This window comes from Ursus arctos, unplaced genomic scaffold (assembly GCF_023065955.2).
Source record: "Ursus arctos isolate Adak ecotype North America unplaced genomic scaffold, UrsArc2.0 scaffold_29, whole genome shotgun sequence".
In the NCBI taxonomy this organism is placed as follows: domain Eukaryota; kingdom Metazoa; phylum Chordata; class Mammalia; order Carnivora; family Ursidae; genus Ursus; species Ursus arctos.
Window position 1 is genome coordinate 35,384,020 of NW_026622974.1, and position 18,238 is coordinate 35,402,257.

Here is an 18,238-nt window from a genome sequence, read left to right on the forward strand (position 1 = left end):
ACTTAGAGCCACCCAGCCAACATCATCAGAGCTACTCCAGCTAACCCCCAGTGTGTGAGAAGCAAATTATTACTGTTGTGTGTTACTGAGATTTTGTGGCTTTCGATAACTCAGCAATAGCTGAGTGATACAGGGGATAACTTTTTTTTTTGATACAGGAGATAAATTTTGATTATACATTCCATCATTTCTTTTTACTCATTGTTCTTATCTGTTGCTTTCGGAGTTAAGAGGTTCCTTTTCCTGAAACGATTTAATGGAAGGAATGCTTTTGCAATCTATCTGCTTACCTCAATGCCCTTATTACCGCTTAGTTATTTGGCAAAAAAAAAAAAAAAATCATGCATTATTGGAAAAGAATGAAAAATTCTGGTCTTGGATAGGAATAAGAACTTGGAACTGTTTGAGAGTTAGAGTATTTAAATTATTTCTGAACTATTTCTGGATGTAGTATAAGCTAAAATTCATGACTATTTTTGTTCTCACAACAATGAAATTTCTAGGACAGGTACTAAATAAAGTTGCAGCTTGGGGAGACATATTTCCTGGGAATAATAACTTTTAGCTTCCAACATTCTAAACTAAACACGACATAGTTTTGGCTTGTTGCTCCTTCCCAGAAATGTATATACTCAATTTCAAGTATAAGGCAAGAAGTTAGACTAACACCTACCCAAGGCTCTATATGGTAAACGCTAGAGAACTCCAAACTGCTTCTCGCATGGTCCCTGTACACTTGAGGCTGAAGGGCTAAACCAGACCTGCTACTTTCAACACAGCGGTCACCAAGCTGAGGTACCTTCATAGGACCTTGAGGGAGAAAATGCACGTCACGAAGCAGTGGCCAGATGGCTCTTCTCGAAGCTGTGGCAGTGCTTGTTGGTTTTCAGGCAAAAGCAGGGGTCTCTAGTGTCTAGCCCACCACCCACAGGGGAGGCCTAAGTGATGGTGGTGGTGGTGCCACCATATTTGGCAGCTTTCCTGTTTGTGGCTGAGACCCTGATTCTCCAGCCCACAGTTACCCAGTTCCCTTGCTAATGCAGACATGCACTGCAACTATTCCTGAACATTCAGCCCTGTGTCTGCTTCTTCTTTTGTTTTTCTTAAAGATTTTATTTATTTATTTGAGAGAGAGAGCACATGAACAGGGGGGAGAGGGAAAAACAGGCTCCCTGCTGAGCAGGGAGTGCAACGTGGGACTCGATCCCAAGGTCCTGGGATCATGACCTGAGCTGAAGGCAGACGCTTAACGGACGGAGACACCCAAGTGCCCCATGTGTCTACTTCTTCTAAGGTTTAGAGATTTGCATTTCGGAATGTTTTTATGGACAAGGGAACTTTAACGTGTGCTATGTTCTCCAACAGGAAAAGATCTCAGGATAATTATTCAAACTACTCCAAACTGGCTAGAGTCACCCCAACACAATGTTGTGTAATCTTGAGAGCTGCTGAGAAAACGCGTGACTCTTAGAGAAGACAATGTATCACAGGGTTTGCCTACTGGTCTTTTGGTTTTCCACTGACAAACTGTAAGTATCATGCAAATATAATTCAATGAATTTACTATAGTATCTGAAAATGTCATATTACTTTTATTTTTTTTAAGATTTTATTTTTAAGTAATCTCTACATCCAACATGGGGCTCGAATTTGTAACCCCAAGATCAAAAGTCACATGCTCTACCGACTGAGCCAGCCGGGCACCCCCTGAAAATGCCATAATAATTTTATATCCAAATCCTGAAACCCTTTTCATGCTATGGTAGAGAATTCTAATTGTCCACCAATATTCATGCTCTCCTTTTCTAATTCTTTTTTAAGTTTTATTTTTGTAATCTCTACCTAGTGTGGGGCTCAAATTCACAACCCCAAGATCAAGAGTTGCATGCTATTCTGACTGAGCCAGGTAGACACCTTGCGTTCTCCTGGGTTTTTTAAATTATATTATTGTGAAAACACAATATGAAATCTTAAGTTTTGGGGTGTATAATCTTTCCTTAAAAAAAAAAACAACAACTTTTTTTCATTCACCCTTTTTAATACTAAGATTTCTCAGGTTTAGCCAATCACATGGCTACCCAGGTGGAGACTATTTCTTAGACTCCTTGAAGCCCAGAGTGGCATGAGACTATCTCTGGTCAAAAGGATGGAGTGGAAGTGACGTGTGCAACTTCTGACACAGCCACCCCCCCGCCTCCCATCCATTCCCCACCCTCTCTTCCCAGCTGGCTGGGACAGTAAGCACTGGAAAGCTTCTCTGTACCCAGGGACAGATGATGGATACACAGATGCCTCTCTTCTGCCTACCTCTAAACTATAAGATGACAAAAAATAAATTTTAACTTGCTTACGTTACCATATTTTGGGGTCGCCTTGTACAGCAATTTAACCTAAAATCTAACCAATCCATACCTTTAGGCTAGTAATTTCTTCATTTCATATCTGAAAATGGCACACACACCATCAGGAGGAAACTGCCTTGACAAACTCTTATCTTCTGGGAAGGCCAATGACCAAAACATCAAAACCAAGAAATTGTCCATACATTTTTAAAGATTCATACCAATGTAAATTCTACCATTTCTCTATACTTAGACAGTTGTTTTTATTCCCAAATTCCTGGTCACTGCAATTTAAATACAATTTCTTTTTGTTCAATTTTGTATCATTGCCTTAAATAATCTTTTGTGTTGGGGGGCGCCTGGGTGGCTCACTTGGTTAAGCATCTGACTCTTGGTTTGGGCTTTGGTCATGATCTCAGGGTCCTGAGATCGAGCCCAGCACTGAACTCCGGCACTGAGCATGGAGTCTGCTTGTCCCTTTCCCTTTGCTCCTCCCCCTGCTCGCACTCTTTCTCCCCCCCCCCAAATAAATAAATAAAATCTTTTAAAAAGTAATATTTTGTGTATCTGAAAACAGATACTGAATCACACTGTCTCCTTTCCCAGGTGCGGAACCCCGATGTTTTTATCTGTTTTCCGACTAGAACCCGTCTCTCTCCTATCATCGGTTAGTGGCTCACCTGAACTCTCAGATGCTCTTGTTCCGCGTCATATACCACAGAGCCGAGAACTGCATCCCATCAAAGCAATAACCAATGCTGAATATGGTCAAGGAGGACCCCACTTCCTAGATCTGGCTTTAAATGTTGTGTTACTGCAGTCTGGTATCATGTTTTCTTCTTTAGTAGCAGTAAAACACGATCAGTCTTTACCTGTGGTTTACTTCAGGTAGAAAGGAGAAACCCCACAGAAAGGATGCTGTATATAAGGTTTTCAGAATTATCAACAGAATAGGAATAGGAAATACGAAAAAGGAGGAAAATACGCCACTGCTTTATTTTAAAAAGTGCTGAGGCTTGCCAAACAGTAAGATTCCACACAATCCATGGAAGTCAGCCTGGCCCAAAGCAGGAAGTAGAAGAATCAGGAGCTCATGGTGAAGGCCTGCTGGAAGCATCTGGTGTTCCCAGTCTGAGGGAACAACCAGTTCTTGACCATCCCACTATGGACAAACTACAGGACAAGGCAAATACACCCAAGCTGCTTCTGGTATACAGTTTAAAATAAATTCACACGTGATGGCCATAAAAATGGAAATCTATTCAGTTTCATTAGTTCACCAAGGTAAGAAGGAGGCTCCCATGGGAGAAAATAAAATGAGCATAAAAGTCTTAGAAACGATTTTCTTAGCAGCTGAAATAACTGAATTCAACCTGGTACAGCATGAATTGTGCTGCTGCAGAACGCAAACAAAAGAAGGGGGTCTAGTCTGCTTATACTGAACGTGGAGCTGCAAATCCACGATGTAAGCGGAGTTTAGAAGATGCTGAGTAATCTGAAAGTGATAGACGGGACCCCCATTTTCTTGATTCAATGTTTCAAAGTATTTTCCTGAGAGCCGTGTCTCAGACTATCCAAAACTGTAAATTAAACAAAAAAAAATTTTTTTTAAAGATTTTATTTATTTATTTGACAGAGATAGAGATAGCCAGCGAGAGAGGGAACACAAGCAGGGGGAGTGAGAGAGGAAGAAGCAGGCTCATAGCGGAGGAGCCTGACGTGGGGCTCGATCCCAGGACCCTGGGATCACGCCCTGAGCCGAAGGCAGACACTTAACGACTGAGCCACCCAGGCGCCCCAAATTTTTAAAAAATTTTAAATGTAGGGGTGCCTGGGTGGCTCAGTCGGGTAAGTGTCTGCCTTCGTTTCAGGGCATGATCTCCGGGTCCTGGGACTGAGTCCCACATCGGGCTCCCTGCTCAGCAAGGAGTCTGCTTCTCCCTCTCCCTCTGTCTGCGGCTCCCCCTGCTTGTGCGCTCTCTCCCTCTCTCTCATTCTATCAAATAAATAAAATCTTAAAAAAATAAAATAAAATTGTAAATGTATTTCACAATGTTGTCCACACAATTCTTGATTGCTGTCCATATACCATTAATTTGTGATAAATCTTGCTGGCTAGGGACATGAATAAATCACTAGTAGCAGAACGCATTCTAATACCCAACTGCAAATAAATTTACATTACTCCCGAAAACTTCTCATGATATTGAGAAAAGTAAATAAAAGGTCCTGGGTGAGACACAGAAAATGCCATCTACAAATGGTGGAGACAGAACATGGGACTAAGGCTCAGGACCGCAGTCCCCAGGATCTTCCCTTCACTCATGACCTGGGGCATGTCCTTTGAGACCCCCGTGGATGTTGATTTCTCCATCTACAGAAACAGTTTGGATTCATGATGATGACAATGTGATGAGAGTGAGCCAGATCTGAATTTTTCAAGCTGAGCACCAGACTCACCTCAGGAGAGACAGATTCCTGAGCCCTGCTTTCAGATATTCTAATTCAAGTCCAGGAGGAGGCTCTGGAATCTGTGCATGTCTTTTTTAAAGTCTCCCAGGTGACTAAGATGATTACCAGTTTTAAGAATCACTGCACCAAATGATTTATCAGATTTCTACAAGGTGCCTTTGAAAAAGATAAGTGATATGTTTTCAAAAATGTATAAAATGATTTTTCTTTTGCTAAAGAAGAAAAGCTGTGGAATAACAAATTATTAATCACAGATTTCTAGTACTGCTTTTTTTGACTGACAACTTTAGATATAATAAAAAATATTTAATGCGGTTTAAATCCCCTAAATTTCCTGGAATGAGAAGCAAATCACAAAAAAGATGGGTAAACATTGTGTGAAAGGCAAAGATGTATGCTTTCAGCATGAACACTTTACCTTCTTAATCACAGCAACAGCACTGGCAGCCCCCAGCCAACCGAAGCCAGTAAGAAACCCAAATGGCCCACGGCCTCTCCCCCAAAGGCTTGATTCTTGCTGGTGACTTAGGAAGGCCGGGAATCATGCAATGTAGTAATAGCGCTACTGAAAGCCTCTACTTGCCAAAAAGAGAAGAACCAACAGACAAAGATTAAGGTCTCTCATGTAATTTCTATACCATTTTCGACATCGATGTGAAGATCTGGCTTAGAAGAATAAACTACTGGAATGTGACCTCTCGATCTGGCAACACGAAGGCGACCACCTGCACCTTTAGACTTCTATTTTCTACACCAATGGATCATTTTCCTTCTTCTTTCAAAATCTGATTTGGAATCCATATTCTTTACACTATTCTTATCAGTTGGATATGGATATAGAAGATTTCTTTTCTGTTCATTCCCCTTTCCAGGATCCCTCACCGAAATGCTTTTTGCCTTCTTTTGGCAAAGTGCACATGGGCATTTCTTATTGTAGAAATCCCAAATCCTGTGTTTCTTCTTCTTTTTTTTTTTTTAGTCTTTAATTACACCAAATGTATTATGAATAGCTGAGAATTTCTTTTGAGCGCTCTTATTTCTTCAATCTCCCCTACCCCCTTATTTTGTGCTGATTCTTACAAGAGGACAGAAGATACAGCTAACCATACTGAATGACCACCTTTTTCAAAAGCACAGACGCTCTGGTGCGGGTGGAGAGGATAGGTGGTAAAGACCATCGAGATTTGGGGTTAGCATTTCATGACGCAGGACAGGTATAAAAAATTAACTACGGATTGTTATGATAAATATTTATTTCTTCCTACACACAGGCACTAGAAGACCTCTCCCTCAAGTGCTTTCTTTGCCTCCTGGAATCCATGCCCGCTTGGACGTTTGGCCCATTGCACTGGCCCGGTTCTGCTGTCAGGTCCTCAGTTTATCAGAGTTGAATTGGGCCCCTCTCTACATCTACAAACAGGGCCCTCCTAGCGGGCGGCCGATGTCATTTCACTGTCAGAACAAGTATCATCTGGTCGGATGATGTAACTCCATAAACAAGGCAACCACACAGTACACTTTTTAGTTTTTGGTTTTATGTCTTAAAAAGTGAAGGAGTTTGGTATATTTTTCTGTATTATAAACAATTACATGACAGGTTAATAAAATTAATAAAATAAGTCTTATTGATTTTCAGGAGAGGTTGTGAAAGTACTAAGGATAAAGGACAACAAACAAAAATCATGTAAATTTGAAAGCAAGAGTATATTAATTTACTAGTTATCCTCAGATTTATTAGTTCTGCAACAAAAATCAACATAATTTTAACTTTTGAAAAACTTGAAGGAGAAAGTAGTTAATTGAAGCTTCATGCTTCTTTTATATTAAATAGCACACAAGCTGTTAAACATATAACGACCTTTTAAAATGTAACTTTATCTTGGCAAGCAGCATTGATGCAGTTCTTTATTTTGGCAAGTAAAAGACATGAGGTAAGAGTGACTGATTAGGTCTAGGCAACAAACTTCACAATTATTCCAAGCATTGTAATCCATGGAATTTGGAGTCTCAGTTCAGTAAGTGTACACTAAAATTATTTGAGATGCTAAAATCTGTATATTTTTATATATATTTCACATAAAAATGTCATTAGAAATCATAAAAGTAATCCACAGTCACAGACTTCCACTTTTTTTTTTTAGATATTTGCATGTATTGTAATACATCCCTAAATATGACACAATTTGTATGGCTTTTTCCATGGCTCCAACTTTTTGCATGCAGATATTCCCGAAATCTCTATCTCCAGAAGCCCAGACCTTTATCCTGAGCGTCACTCTTGTACCTCTGATTGCCAAGGGGTCATCTCCATGAGATGTGCAAAGGTGCCTTAAACTTGCTATTTCCAAAGTGGATCGCGTTATCTTTCTCTTAAACTTGGTATGTTCGTTATTCCTTTTCCGCAGTAATGGCCACATCATTTATCCAGACAGAGTCCTGCCAGAGTCCTGCCTGTACTCTACCCTACCCCTCCTTCCATATTTAGTGGTTACTAAGTATGTCAATCCTATTTGCTAAATATCTACTGAATCAAATGTCTTTCACTCACCCCCCATAATCACTGCTTTCTTTCAGGTACCAATTAATTTTATCTGTATTACTACAACAGCTTTGTAACTAGTTTCCTTTACTGAGTTTCACCTCATTTCAATCTGCCCTCCACAATCCTAGAGTGACAAGACACGAACCTCCTCTGCATAAGTTTCTTCAACTGCTCATTATCAGGGTTTAGAAGAGCCTTCTGCTTCCTTTCAAATCTAATCCCTAAATGCCTCTTATAGTGAAATATCTTCTTTTGCAAATGCTGTTCTTCTGCCCGGAAGACCACTCATCAATCAATTCATTTATTAACAAAATACTTATTGTCAGTTATGTGCTAGACACTATGTAGGGCTTTGAAGACACACAGAGATGAAAGACATGATCCACAGGTCCAGCCAAGCTCTCCTAGTGAACTTTCCATGATACTTCCCTTGTCTCACTTTCACATAGGAGACATTTAAGATGTCCATGGAGACTCCAGATAAACTCCTAACTCTTCCTTTCAAACTGAGGTGAAGAGACACCTTTTCTAGGAACCCTCCTCGGCATTCCCATTATTCTCGTCGGTGCAGCTGGGAACATCATTTCTAGGGTACCCCTGGCAACAAGGACATATTTCTATAACATTTTCATGTAGAGACATAACTTTTGGCTTGTTTGAGTTTTTCCCACTAGTCTGTGAGCCTCCTGATATCAAGGGATTCACTGAGTTCCAAAGCCTAGTACAATGCCTGACCCAGATGCAATTTCATTCAGTAAAAATCATTTCATGACCATAATATGAGTGGCCACAAAGTACAACTTTTTCTATTTATGCTGATTATTCCAAGCAATAGCAGTTTTTAGGCCAAAAAACTTTAAATTTTATGCTTTCTTATATATTATAAAAAATTACATTTCAAGTTAATACAATTAATAAAATGATTATTATTTGATTCTCAGGAGATATTGTAAAAGTACTTCCTGTCTTGTTTTACTTCCTTATAGATACTCATTTGCCACAAAAAGTTATGCATATACTCTTTATTTAAGGCAAAATTTGTCTATATTAATCAAAAAAATTTTATAGCTTTAAAAGAACACATTGCTAAGGAGAATTTGGAATATAGAGAAAGGCATTAAAAATAATATGTTTTAAGCTAATACATATTTTATACATTTACTTCTGTAATTTTAATGTAACTCAATGTTTTTTAGATTTATTTATTTATTTGAGAGAGAGTGTGCATGTGTGCAAGCAGGGGTGGGGAAGGGGCAGAAGGAGAGGGGGAGAGAGAATCTGAAGCAGACCCCCCACTGAGCACGGAGCCCAACACAGGGCTCAATCCCATGGCCCCGAGATCACGACCCAAGCTGAAATCGAGAGCTGCTTAACCAACTGAGTCACCCAGGCAACCATGCAACTCAATTTTTAAAATAAAATAGTAACATATAACATGGTGTTTTCCTTTTTACATCTAACATTACATTGCTAATCTTTTAATGTTATCGTTCTTTAAAAAAAACCTTAAGACTGTATGCGCTATTCATTTGGCTACTCCACAATTATTTCACAACCATCCTTTAATTTAGGTAAACACAACATATTATTTTTTTTTTTCTTCAGCTAAGATAGCAGAAGACAGCGTATTACTATTATAATGGCTGCATGATAAAACAGCACTATTCTAAGTAATGCTGTGGTAGCATCCTTAAACAGAAAACACTGTGACCGGCACAAAAACAGATACATAGATCAATGGAACAGAATAGTTTGTTGTCAATCTTCAATAAAGTAGGAAAGAATATCCAATGGGAAAAAGAGTCTCTTCAACAAATAGTGATGGGAAAACTGGACAGCAACATGCAAAAGAATGAAACTGGACCACTTCCTTACACCATACACAAAAATAAATTCAAAATGGATTACAGACCTAAATGTGAGATAGGAAACCATTAAAATCCTTGGGGAGAACATAGGTAGTAACTTCTCTGACACTGACCATAGCAACCTCTTATTAGGTATGTCTCCTGAGGCAAGGGAAACAAAAGCAATAATGAACAACTGGGACTACAACAAAATAAAAAGCTTCTGCACAGCAAAGGATATAAACAAAACTAAAAGGCAAGAAAATAGGAAAGATATTTGAAAATGGCATATCCAATAAAGGGTTAGTATCCAAAATACATAAAGAACTTATAAAACTCAACACCCAAAAAATGAATAATCCAATTTAAAAATAAGCAGAGGACATGAATAGGCATTTTTTCAAAGAAGACATACAGATGGGCCAACAGACAAATGAAAAGATGCTCAGTATCACTCATCCTCAGGGAAATACAAATCAAAACCACAATGAGATAGCACCTCATATCTGTCAGGATGGCTAAAGACAACAACACAAGAAACAACAGGTGTTGGCGAGGATGTGGAGAAAAGGGGATACTGTTGCACTTTTGCTGGGAATGCAAACTGGCGCAGCCACTGAGGAAAACACTATGGAATTTCCTCAAAAAGTTAAAAATAGAACTACCCCATGATCTAGCAATTGCACTAGTAGATATTTACCCAAAGAATACAAAAATACTAATTTGAAGGGATAAATGCACCCTGATGTTTACAGAAGCATTAACGACAATAGCCAAATTATGGAAACAGCCCAACTGTCCGCTGACTGACAAATGGGTAAAAGAAGATGTGGCATCTGTGTGCGTGTGTGTGTGTATACATATATAATGTATATATAATGGATATAACTTAGCCATAAAAAAGAATGAAATCCTGCCATTTGCAACAACATGGATGGAGCTAAAGAGTTTTATGCTAAGTGAAATAAATCAGTCAGAGAAAGACAAGTACCATATGATTTCACTCCTGCGTGGAATTTAAGAAACAACACAAATGAGCAAAGGGAAAAAAAAAAGGGAGAGAGAGAGGCGCAAACCAAGAAAGAGACTCTTGACTATAGAGAACTGATGGTTACCAGAGGTGAAGTGGGTGGGGGATGGGTGAAATGGGTGATGGGGATTCAGAAGTGCACTTGTGACAAGCACCAGGTGTATATGTAAGTGTTCAATCACTGCATTGTACACCTGAAACTAATATTACAGTGTATGTTAACTAACTAGAATTTAAATAAAAACTTAAAGAAAAGAAAAAAACATAAAACATTGTATACATCTTTATAAGATATATTCTTACGATGGAAACTATTGGATCAGAAGCATAAAATTTTATTTATTTATTTATTTACTTACTTATTTATTATAAGATTTTTATTTACTTATTTGTCAGAGAGAGAGAGCAAGAGCAAACGATCACAAGCAGGGGGAGTAGCAGGCAGACGGGGAAGCAGGCTCCCCTCTGAGCAAGGAGCTTGATGCGGGACTCGATCCCAGGACCCTGGGATAACGACCTAAGCCGAAAGCCGATGCTTAACCAACTGAGCCACCCAGCCATCCCAGAAGCATAAAATTTTAAAGGCTTTGGATACACATAAGTTAGTTTTCCAGAAAATTTGTACACCTTCACATTTGTTTTTATATTAAATTCCTGAAGTCTATGCTTATCACTGGTTATTATAAAAATTCATCTTCATGTAGAAAGGAAATTTACAAGTATTTTTTTCTGGCAGTTTACGGAAGAGTGCTTAATGTATACAGATGGTAGAAGTAATATTAATGCCTTATAACTATGTAGCAACATTGTCAACCTACTTGTCTTATTTGGTTCTCACAATAATCTACAAACTAGGTCTTGCTATCTCTATTAGAGCTGGGGAAACAACCTTGTAGTTAACATTGAAACAGCCCATTTATTAAAGCACTTCTCAGAATTCCCACTCAAACCCTCAAGAATTTAATCGAGAGAAAATTGTTATTTTTCCTAGCTAGTGTGCAATTTGACAGCTAGCCCTTAATAAAAGGAGCTATACCTAGGTGTTTCAGCTGTATCAACGTCAAACTGCCTCCTCTGGGAAGTAATTCAAATGCACGGACAACCTGTAGAGTTGCAAGGAGCCTCCATACTTCACAGGCCGATTCTGTAGCCACGCCAGGCTTCTTTACGAGAAGAGTATCAGTATTATTGTACGACGTGGGCATTCATGTATAATGGCTACTCTTTTAACACAGTGTCGGGGGTAGGGTGAGGGGAAGTAGTAGTAATCTTTGAGATGGGCATCCAGAATGGCACATTAATTTTTATTCAGTTGAAAATGACAAATTCTTACCTTAACTATTAATCCTTTTGAGTCGACCAACCATATCTTTTTCACGGCCTTCTCTTTTGGTAAACCTTCTTTTTCCATGGCCATAACAATCAGGTGTGCAATCCCTAAGGCAGCCTGAGAAGGACGTTAGGAAAACAAAACTTTAAAAAGTTGCTCCACATTATAACTTATCAAGAGTAACGTTTCACTCCATTTTATCTTTGTTAATAAGAAAGAACAGAATGGCTCTACTGACAGAAACACTTACATTCATTCATTTATACTGGGAGCCAAGTATTTTTGTCACATTTGGGGTAAGCTAAAGGACAATTATTTACTCTTGTCATCACAACAGAACCACTATTATGTGGCTTGCTCTATGGCTACAGATAAACCAGTGATATACCCTTGATTGTCATCATCTTTAATCCTGTTAACGCAATTAAGATTTGCTCCAACAAGAAAATATTGAGCTTAAAAGAATGACCTGGTCAGCCTGCTTATTGGACTGCATTGTTTATTGTTGGGCGCCAGCTCCGCTCATTGAATTTGAAGAATGAAGCCTGGTCATTTGGATGGGAACTTGACCAATTAGGCAATAGAATAAAACACATACAATCTCTGTCCCCAAGCACTTATTTACTCTATTAATTTGGACAAAGAAAGTACTGTGAAATCTCTTGCAAGATTAAAGGAATCAACTTCTTTGGTATTTGATAAATTTTGTGATAATCTGTGAATGCCCAAAACCTTTTCAGGGACAAGCAAGTGCCAGTTTTGAATCATCCAACCATGAATACCTCTGCCCTGCTGAGTCGAGAACTGGCCTGTACCATTCATCAAAACCCTTTGGAAATTCAAAGAATTTGAACTCAAAAGAAGTTGACTAAAATTAAGTACAGCATGTAACAGCCGTACAAATAAAAACCTCAAATTTTAATAAGATATAATTAAGCCTTGCTTTTTATTTTGACGTGAAAATGAACTTGAGATTTACATTCTGAATACTCTGACATGTTTACATCTTGGCATTTAAGCTTTAGCTTTGCCTGTTTCATTTTAAGAACAAGTAAAATCAAAACCAACACAATATACACAATTTCTACCAGTGTAATATATTTATTCATAATCATGTTCAATTTGAAAATTTAAAGCTTCTTAAAAATACATATGGCCAAAAAGTACTTCTCCATTCATTACATTGTATAATTCTAAACAGATTTGGGCAGTTTTCTCACAAGAAGCTCAAACTCAATTGACATTTTAATTTCTATTTTGGGCGATGAATTATCACTGGAGTCTAGTCTTCCTCTTTCAAATGATTAACTCATAGCAAAAGAGAACAGAAAAAAGCCCACTTTTGTCTCACTGCCATCTCCTTCCAGCAATTGTAAATGTTTTGGTTCTTTTGCATGTGAACAGTTATAATGCAGGACAAGTCTCCAGTTCAAATATTTTTTTCTTAAAAACTTGTATATAGTTATATATGTGCACACTGACTGGTGAGTCAAATTAAGAAAACTTTCATATGTGCCTCTGGAGGATACTAAAAGCATCAGATATAATAGCTTAAATACTTAGAGGCTTTTATACATCATCACACAATGTAAACTTTTTGTTCCCGCAAAACATGCGAAACAAGAACCCACGCCACCATCTGATAATCTCTAGAAATTTAAGATTGTGAGAAGGATCGCTATACCTCTACACTCAAGTCTCTTATGACAAATGAATATGACTCAATACTTAACTGGGGAACCTTTCAATAAAACCTATAGCTGCAATATAGTAAAAATTTGAAAGAATACCTCGAACTTCAAATTAATGAATAATAAACTCTGTTCATTAATTTAAGGGAATGTAAGCACTGTATAAGGCAGGTACCTCTCCAGCTCCTTGAAAGAGTATTGTTTGATCAGACAGTTTGTTCTTGGTTATTCGAAGAGCCGCAAGGACGCCCGCCACTGCCACAGATGCTGTTCCTGAAACAAATACGAGAGAGGCTTGAGTGATCCTCAAATACACGCTAAATCTGAAGCCTGGAGTCTTCATTCACATCTTGAGCTCATCGCACAACAGGGTAACTGGTACAGAAAGGGAACCTGTGGTTGTCTGACCCCATGTTTATAAATGAGGTGAAATTCTCAGGCTACTGACGTCAACATTTTAGGACAGCAACTCACTAGTATTCTTGCTAACTTTCAGAAAGATTCTGTGACTTAATGTGGTGATTTGATGAATAAGAGCATGGGGTTTGGATTCTTATATGGATTCCAGCTCAACCTGTTTACTAGCTGGATGAATTTAGAGAAATTATTTTGGCTTTTTGTTTTGGGTTTTTTTTTAATTCATTTATTTGAGAGACAGGGAATGAGAGGGAGAGAGCACAAGCAGGGGGAGGGGCAGTGCGAGAGGGAGAAACAGACTCCTCGCTGAGTAGAGACCCCCACTGACCACCAGGGCTCAATCCTAGGACCCCAGGAACATGACCTGAGCCCAAAGGCAGATGCTTAACCGACTGAGCGACCCAGCCACCCCTAGAGAAATTATTTTGTATATCAGTTTCCTCATCTGTAAAACAGTTGTACGGTGTGAGATAAAAGAGTACTAAGTGCTATTAGATTCTTCCACCTAACTACTCTAGGGACTCTGAAACCTATTCCTGATGCCGTCTACACAAAGTAAGTGCACAGTAAGTGCTTGCTGATAATGGTGGTGGTGGGAATGATGTTTCAACACATTTGGAATTTAATCTTTTAATCTTCAATTTGAAAAACTGACAGTTAATAGCAATTAAAATCTGATGTTATATGTCCTCCAATTGGCTTCCTACCTATAATAATCATTGGTGGATCCCAAAGGTGCACAAAATTAATGTAAAATTTATCTAGGATGAAGACTGAGTTGTTCTCATCCTGCCCCAAGGTCACAGAAACTTCACCAGTTCTACTTTGACTACTTTGACATATAAGCTTTCACAGATCACACAGCAGTTTTCTTGCTTTTAAACGTTAATTGCATAGCTCAACTTCTTTATTGGCTCATGTCTGAAATAAAACTTTGGACCCTCCTGCAGTACTTCCCAGCTGTATTTACATTTTACTCCTCTAAATAACACTCTACCTATAATGGTTCCTAGATCACTCACCAAGCAGCAAAGCTCACTTAAACTTTAAACACCCACATTTGGTTTAAAAAAAAAGGACTTAGAAAAGGTTTGATGAATGACACAATGATGAAGTGTTATATACGCCAAGTACCAAAGATGAATTAAGCATTTTACCAACAGTATGTCTGTTCTGTTCAATCTTTGGGTTCTTTGTTTCTGTCTTGTAGAATTTGGTAGTCATAAATAAGATCACAGTAATTACTGAAGACCTGTGTGTCACTTGCATGTTTTTTATTTAGAAACAATGTAAAACATGAAAATAAAATGCTTGTAATTTTGAGCCACCGTTATTAACAAAGTATGAACTGTGGAAAGTCATACATTATGTAGAGGCTAGTCTTCTATACATTATTTAAAATGAAAACCTGTTTTCTTTGGGGAAATACCTAGCAATGGAATTACTGGATTATATGGTATTTATATTTTTGGTTTTGGGGGGAATTTCTATAATGTTTTCCACAATGACTGCACCAATTTGCATTCCCAGCAACAGGGTCCAAGGGTTCCTTTTTCTTCACATACTTGCCAACACTTGCTATTTCTTGTCTTTTTTATTTTAGCCATCCTGACTGGTATAAGGATATGTCTTATTGTGGCTTTGATTTGCGTCTCCCTGATGACGAGTGACGTGGAACATCTTTTCATGTGTCTGTTGGCCACCTGGATGTCTTCTTTGCAAAAATGTCTATTCAGGTCCTCTGCCTATTTTTAATCAGATTATTTGTTTTTTGGTATTGAGTTGTATAAGTTCTTTACATATTTTGGATATTAACCCCTTATCAGATGTATCTGCAAACAAATAAAAAAACTAATTCAAAAAGATATACGTACCCTTATGTTTACTGCAGCATTATTTACAAATAACCAAGATATGGAAGCAGCTCATGTGTCCACTGATAGGTGAATGGATAAAGATGTGGTGTACACACACACACACACACACACACACACACTGGAGTATTATACAGCCATAATGAGATCTTGCCATTTGTGACAACACATATAGACCTAGAAGATATTAGGCTAAGTGAAGAAAGCCAGACAAAGACAAATTACTTCTGTGTGGCATTTAAAAAACAAATGAATAAACAAACAAAAAGCAGAATCAGATCTATAAATACAGAGAATGAACAAACTAATGGTTGCCAGAGAGGGAGGACAGGCAAAATGGGGGAAGGGCAGCTTCCAGTTGTAAAATGAAAAAGTCACGGGGATAAAAGGCATAGCGTAAGAAAAACAGTCAATGGTAATGTAACAGTGTTGTATGGTGACAGATGGCAGCTACACTTGCGGTGAGCACAGCATAACATATAGTTATTGAATCACTATGCTGTACACCTGACGCATGACAGTGTATGTCAACTATACTCAAAAAATAATAATAAAGTAAAATGAGAGCCTATGTAAAACTACGGCTGATCTCTGTAGAAAAGACATCACAACAGGATCAGAATGGTTTGTCTCCTACATCAAGATGGACTCACAAGAGCTGTTAAATAGAAGAAAAGATATTTTAGAGAAGTATAAGGATCCAGTCACCAGATAAGTAGTTATCCACTAATAGTTGCTCAAGCTATCTCAATCTCAGGCTTTTTGAAGCAGACTGACCTCAAGTTTGGATTTGAGGGACTCTAAGCTCCCTTCTAACCCTGAGATTCTATCATCTTAAGGGTCTCTATAGACTCTACCAGAACCACAAGATTTAACCAGCTGAAGAATCAAAGTTGAAGTATTATCAGCAATCACTGTATTTGTATTATCATTTTGATTTTAAACAGACCTGGGCATTTAAGAACAGATAGAATAAAATATTTCAGGAGATCCAAACTATAATGTGGTGACACTTTTATATGGTTATGCTGGATCATTCTGTATTAAAAGCCAAGATGTTTTAAGTCTGTACATATTACCTCAAATAAGAGAAAATAAATCTCTGTGTACATTGGATGTCAGAGCCTTCTATTTAAACATATATTCCATAACATCGCATGAGGACATGATGAAACATCTAAACTTCTCTTCATAGAATTAATTAATGAAAATAAAACAGATACTTTTAGCACTACCAAGAAGTTAATTTGAGCATGATTCTTGCACATGTCCTAGTCCTACTTCCTGGTACTACTTTGATTTAAATTTCACTGCAGTCAAGGGAATAAATGTGGGAAGATAATATTTCATAAAAATGTGAATTTCCACAATAAATTGTTCCAAAATAACTTCTGTTTCAAGACTGAAAACTAAACTTTTAGTAAAGCAGACAAAGACAGACTGAAATTTATCTTTGTACTATGACTTTTGGAGTACTTAAAATTTAACACTGATCAAAGAATGACCTCTACTAATGCAGTGATTTGTTAAATCTGATTAGAATTACTATATATCACTAGCAAAGGAGACTGATACGTAATCAAATAATGATAATCTTCACGTGCTACTAAGTAGATCAGACGGAAGTAGAAGCAAGGGGAGCAGGAGTAACTTTGTTGAAGCAGGGGCCCCAGCATCAGGAGTACATGTGACCAGAGCACGGTATCAAAGGATTAACGCAAGAGGTCCAGCACCTCGGAGAGGGCAAGCATGTGCAAAGACATGGAGGCAGGGAGGACTGGTCAAAATGAGGGACTGAACACATAATTTAGTTTTCCCTCCCTCCAGTAAACTCTACTAAAACAACAGAAAGAAGATTTTAAAAAGAAAGAAAAAAAGATCAAGGAACCAGGAGAGGATAGTAACAAAATTTTAGAAGCTAGAAGGCAGATGGGCAAATGGCAACAGACAGCAGATGTAAAAAAGCTGAATTCTTGGCCAGCCCTGGGGAATGCTAAGAAGCAACTGGATTGAGAAAGCAGTACCTCTGAAAGGTGGGAATGAAGAAGTGGCAAAAAAACAGGAGACTGCTCAAAAATCTGTTGAGAAGTAGTTATAACCTAGATCCATTTCGTCACCTCCAGCAGACGGCTGACCCTCCACACTCGGAGGCTGACACCAGACACAACTGTAAGGCATCAGGGATAATTGGGTGCAAGGATGCCATACTTGAAAACAAGATTAAATGCAAGTTTACATACTCAGCATGGAGACCCCCAGTCTTCCCCCACTTGGCTCAAAGAATACTCGCAAAAAGCTCATCCTAGCAGAAAGCTACTATCAGGGGAGCCTGGGTGGCTCAGTCGGTTGGTTAAGTGGTTGCCTTCAGCTCAGGTCATTATTCCAGAGTTCTGGGATTGAACCCCTCATTGGACTCCCTGCTCAGGGGGGAGTCTGCTTCTCTCTCTGCCCCTCAACCTGCTCGTGCTCGCTCTTGCTCTCTCTCTCAAATAAATAAAACCTTAAAAAAAAAAAGAGAGAGCTAATATCAAGAGAGAGACTGAAAAAAATCTTTTCTGTGGAATCTGGGCAGTATAAGAGAAAAGAACATGACAAAAGAAAAACCAGAAACTGATAAGGAAGAGTTCCTTAAGGAAATGGCTCAGTCAAGTATCTTAGAGTAAAGATCCAGAATACAAGCTCCATATGTATAC

At 38.4% G+C, this 18,238-nt stretch overlaps 1 protein-coding gene across 4 annotated transcripts in view; it reads right to left on the minus strand.

The window, feature by feature from the left end:
* The window catches only part of ME1 (malic enzyme 1), a 175,513-nt gene that overhangs the window by 21,300 nt on the left and 135,975 nt on the right, over positions 1 to 18,238 (minus strand). For all 4 annotated transcript variants that reach the window (XM_048219745.2, XM_057303923.1, XM_057303925.1 and 1 more), the window contains 2 exons: positions 13,430 to 13,527; positions 11,567 to 11,680 (listed from right to left, as the gene is read on the minus strand). In XM_048219745.2, the coding sequence (XP_048075702.2) occupies positions 11,567 to 11,680; positions 13,430 to 13,527 (212 nt within the window). The remainder of the gene's footprint in view (positions 1 to 11,566; positions 11,681 to 13,429; positions 13,528 to 18,238) is intronic.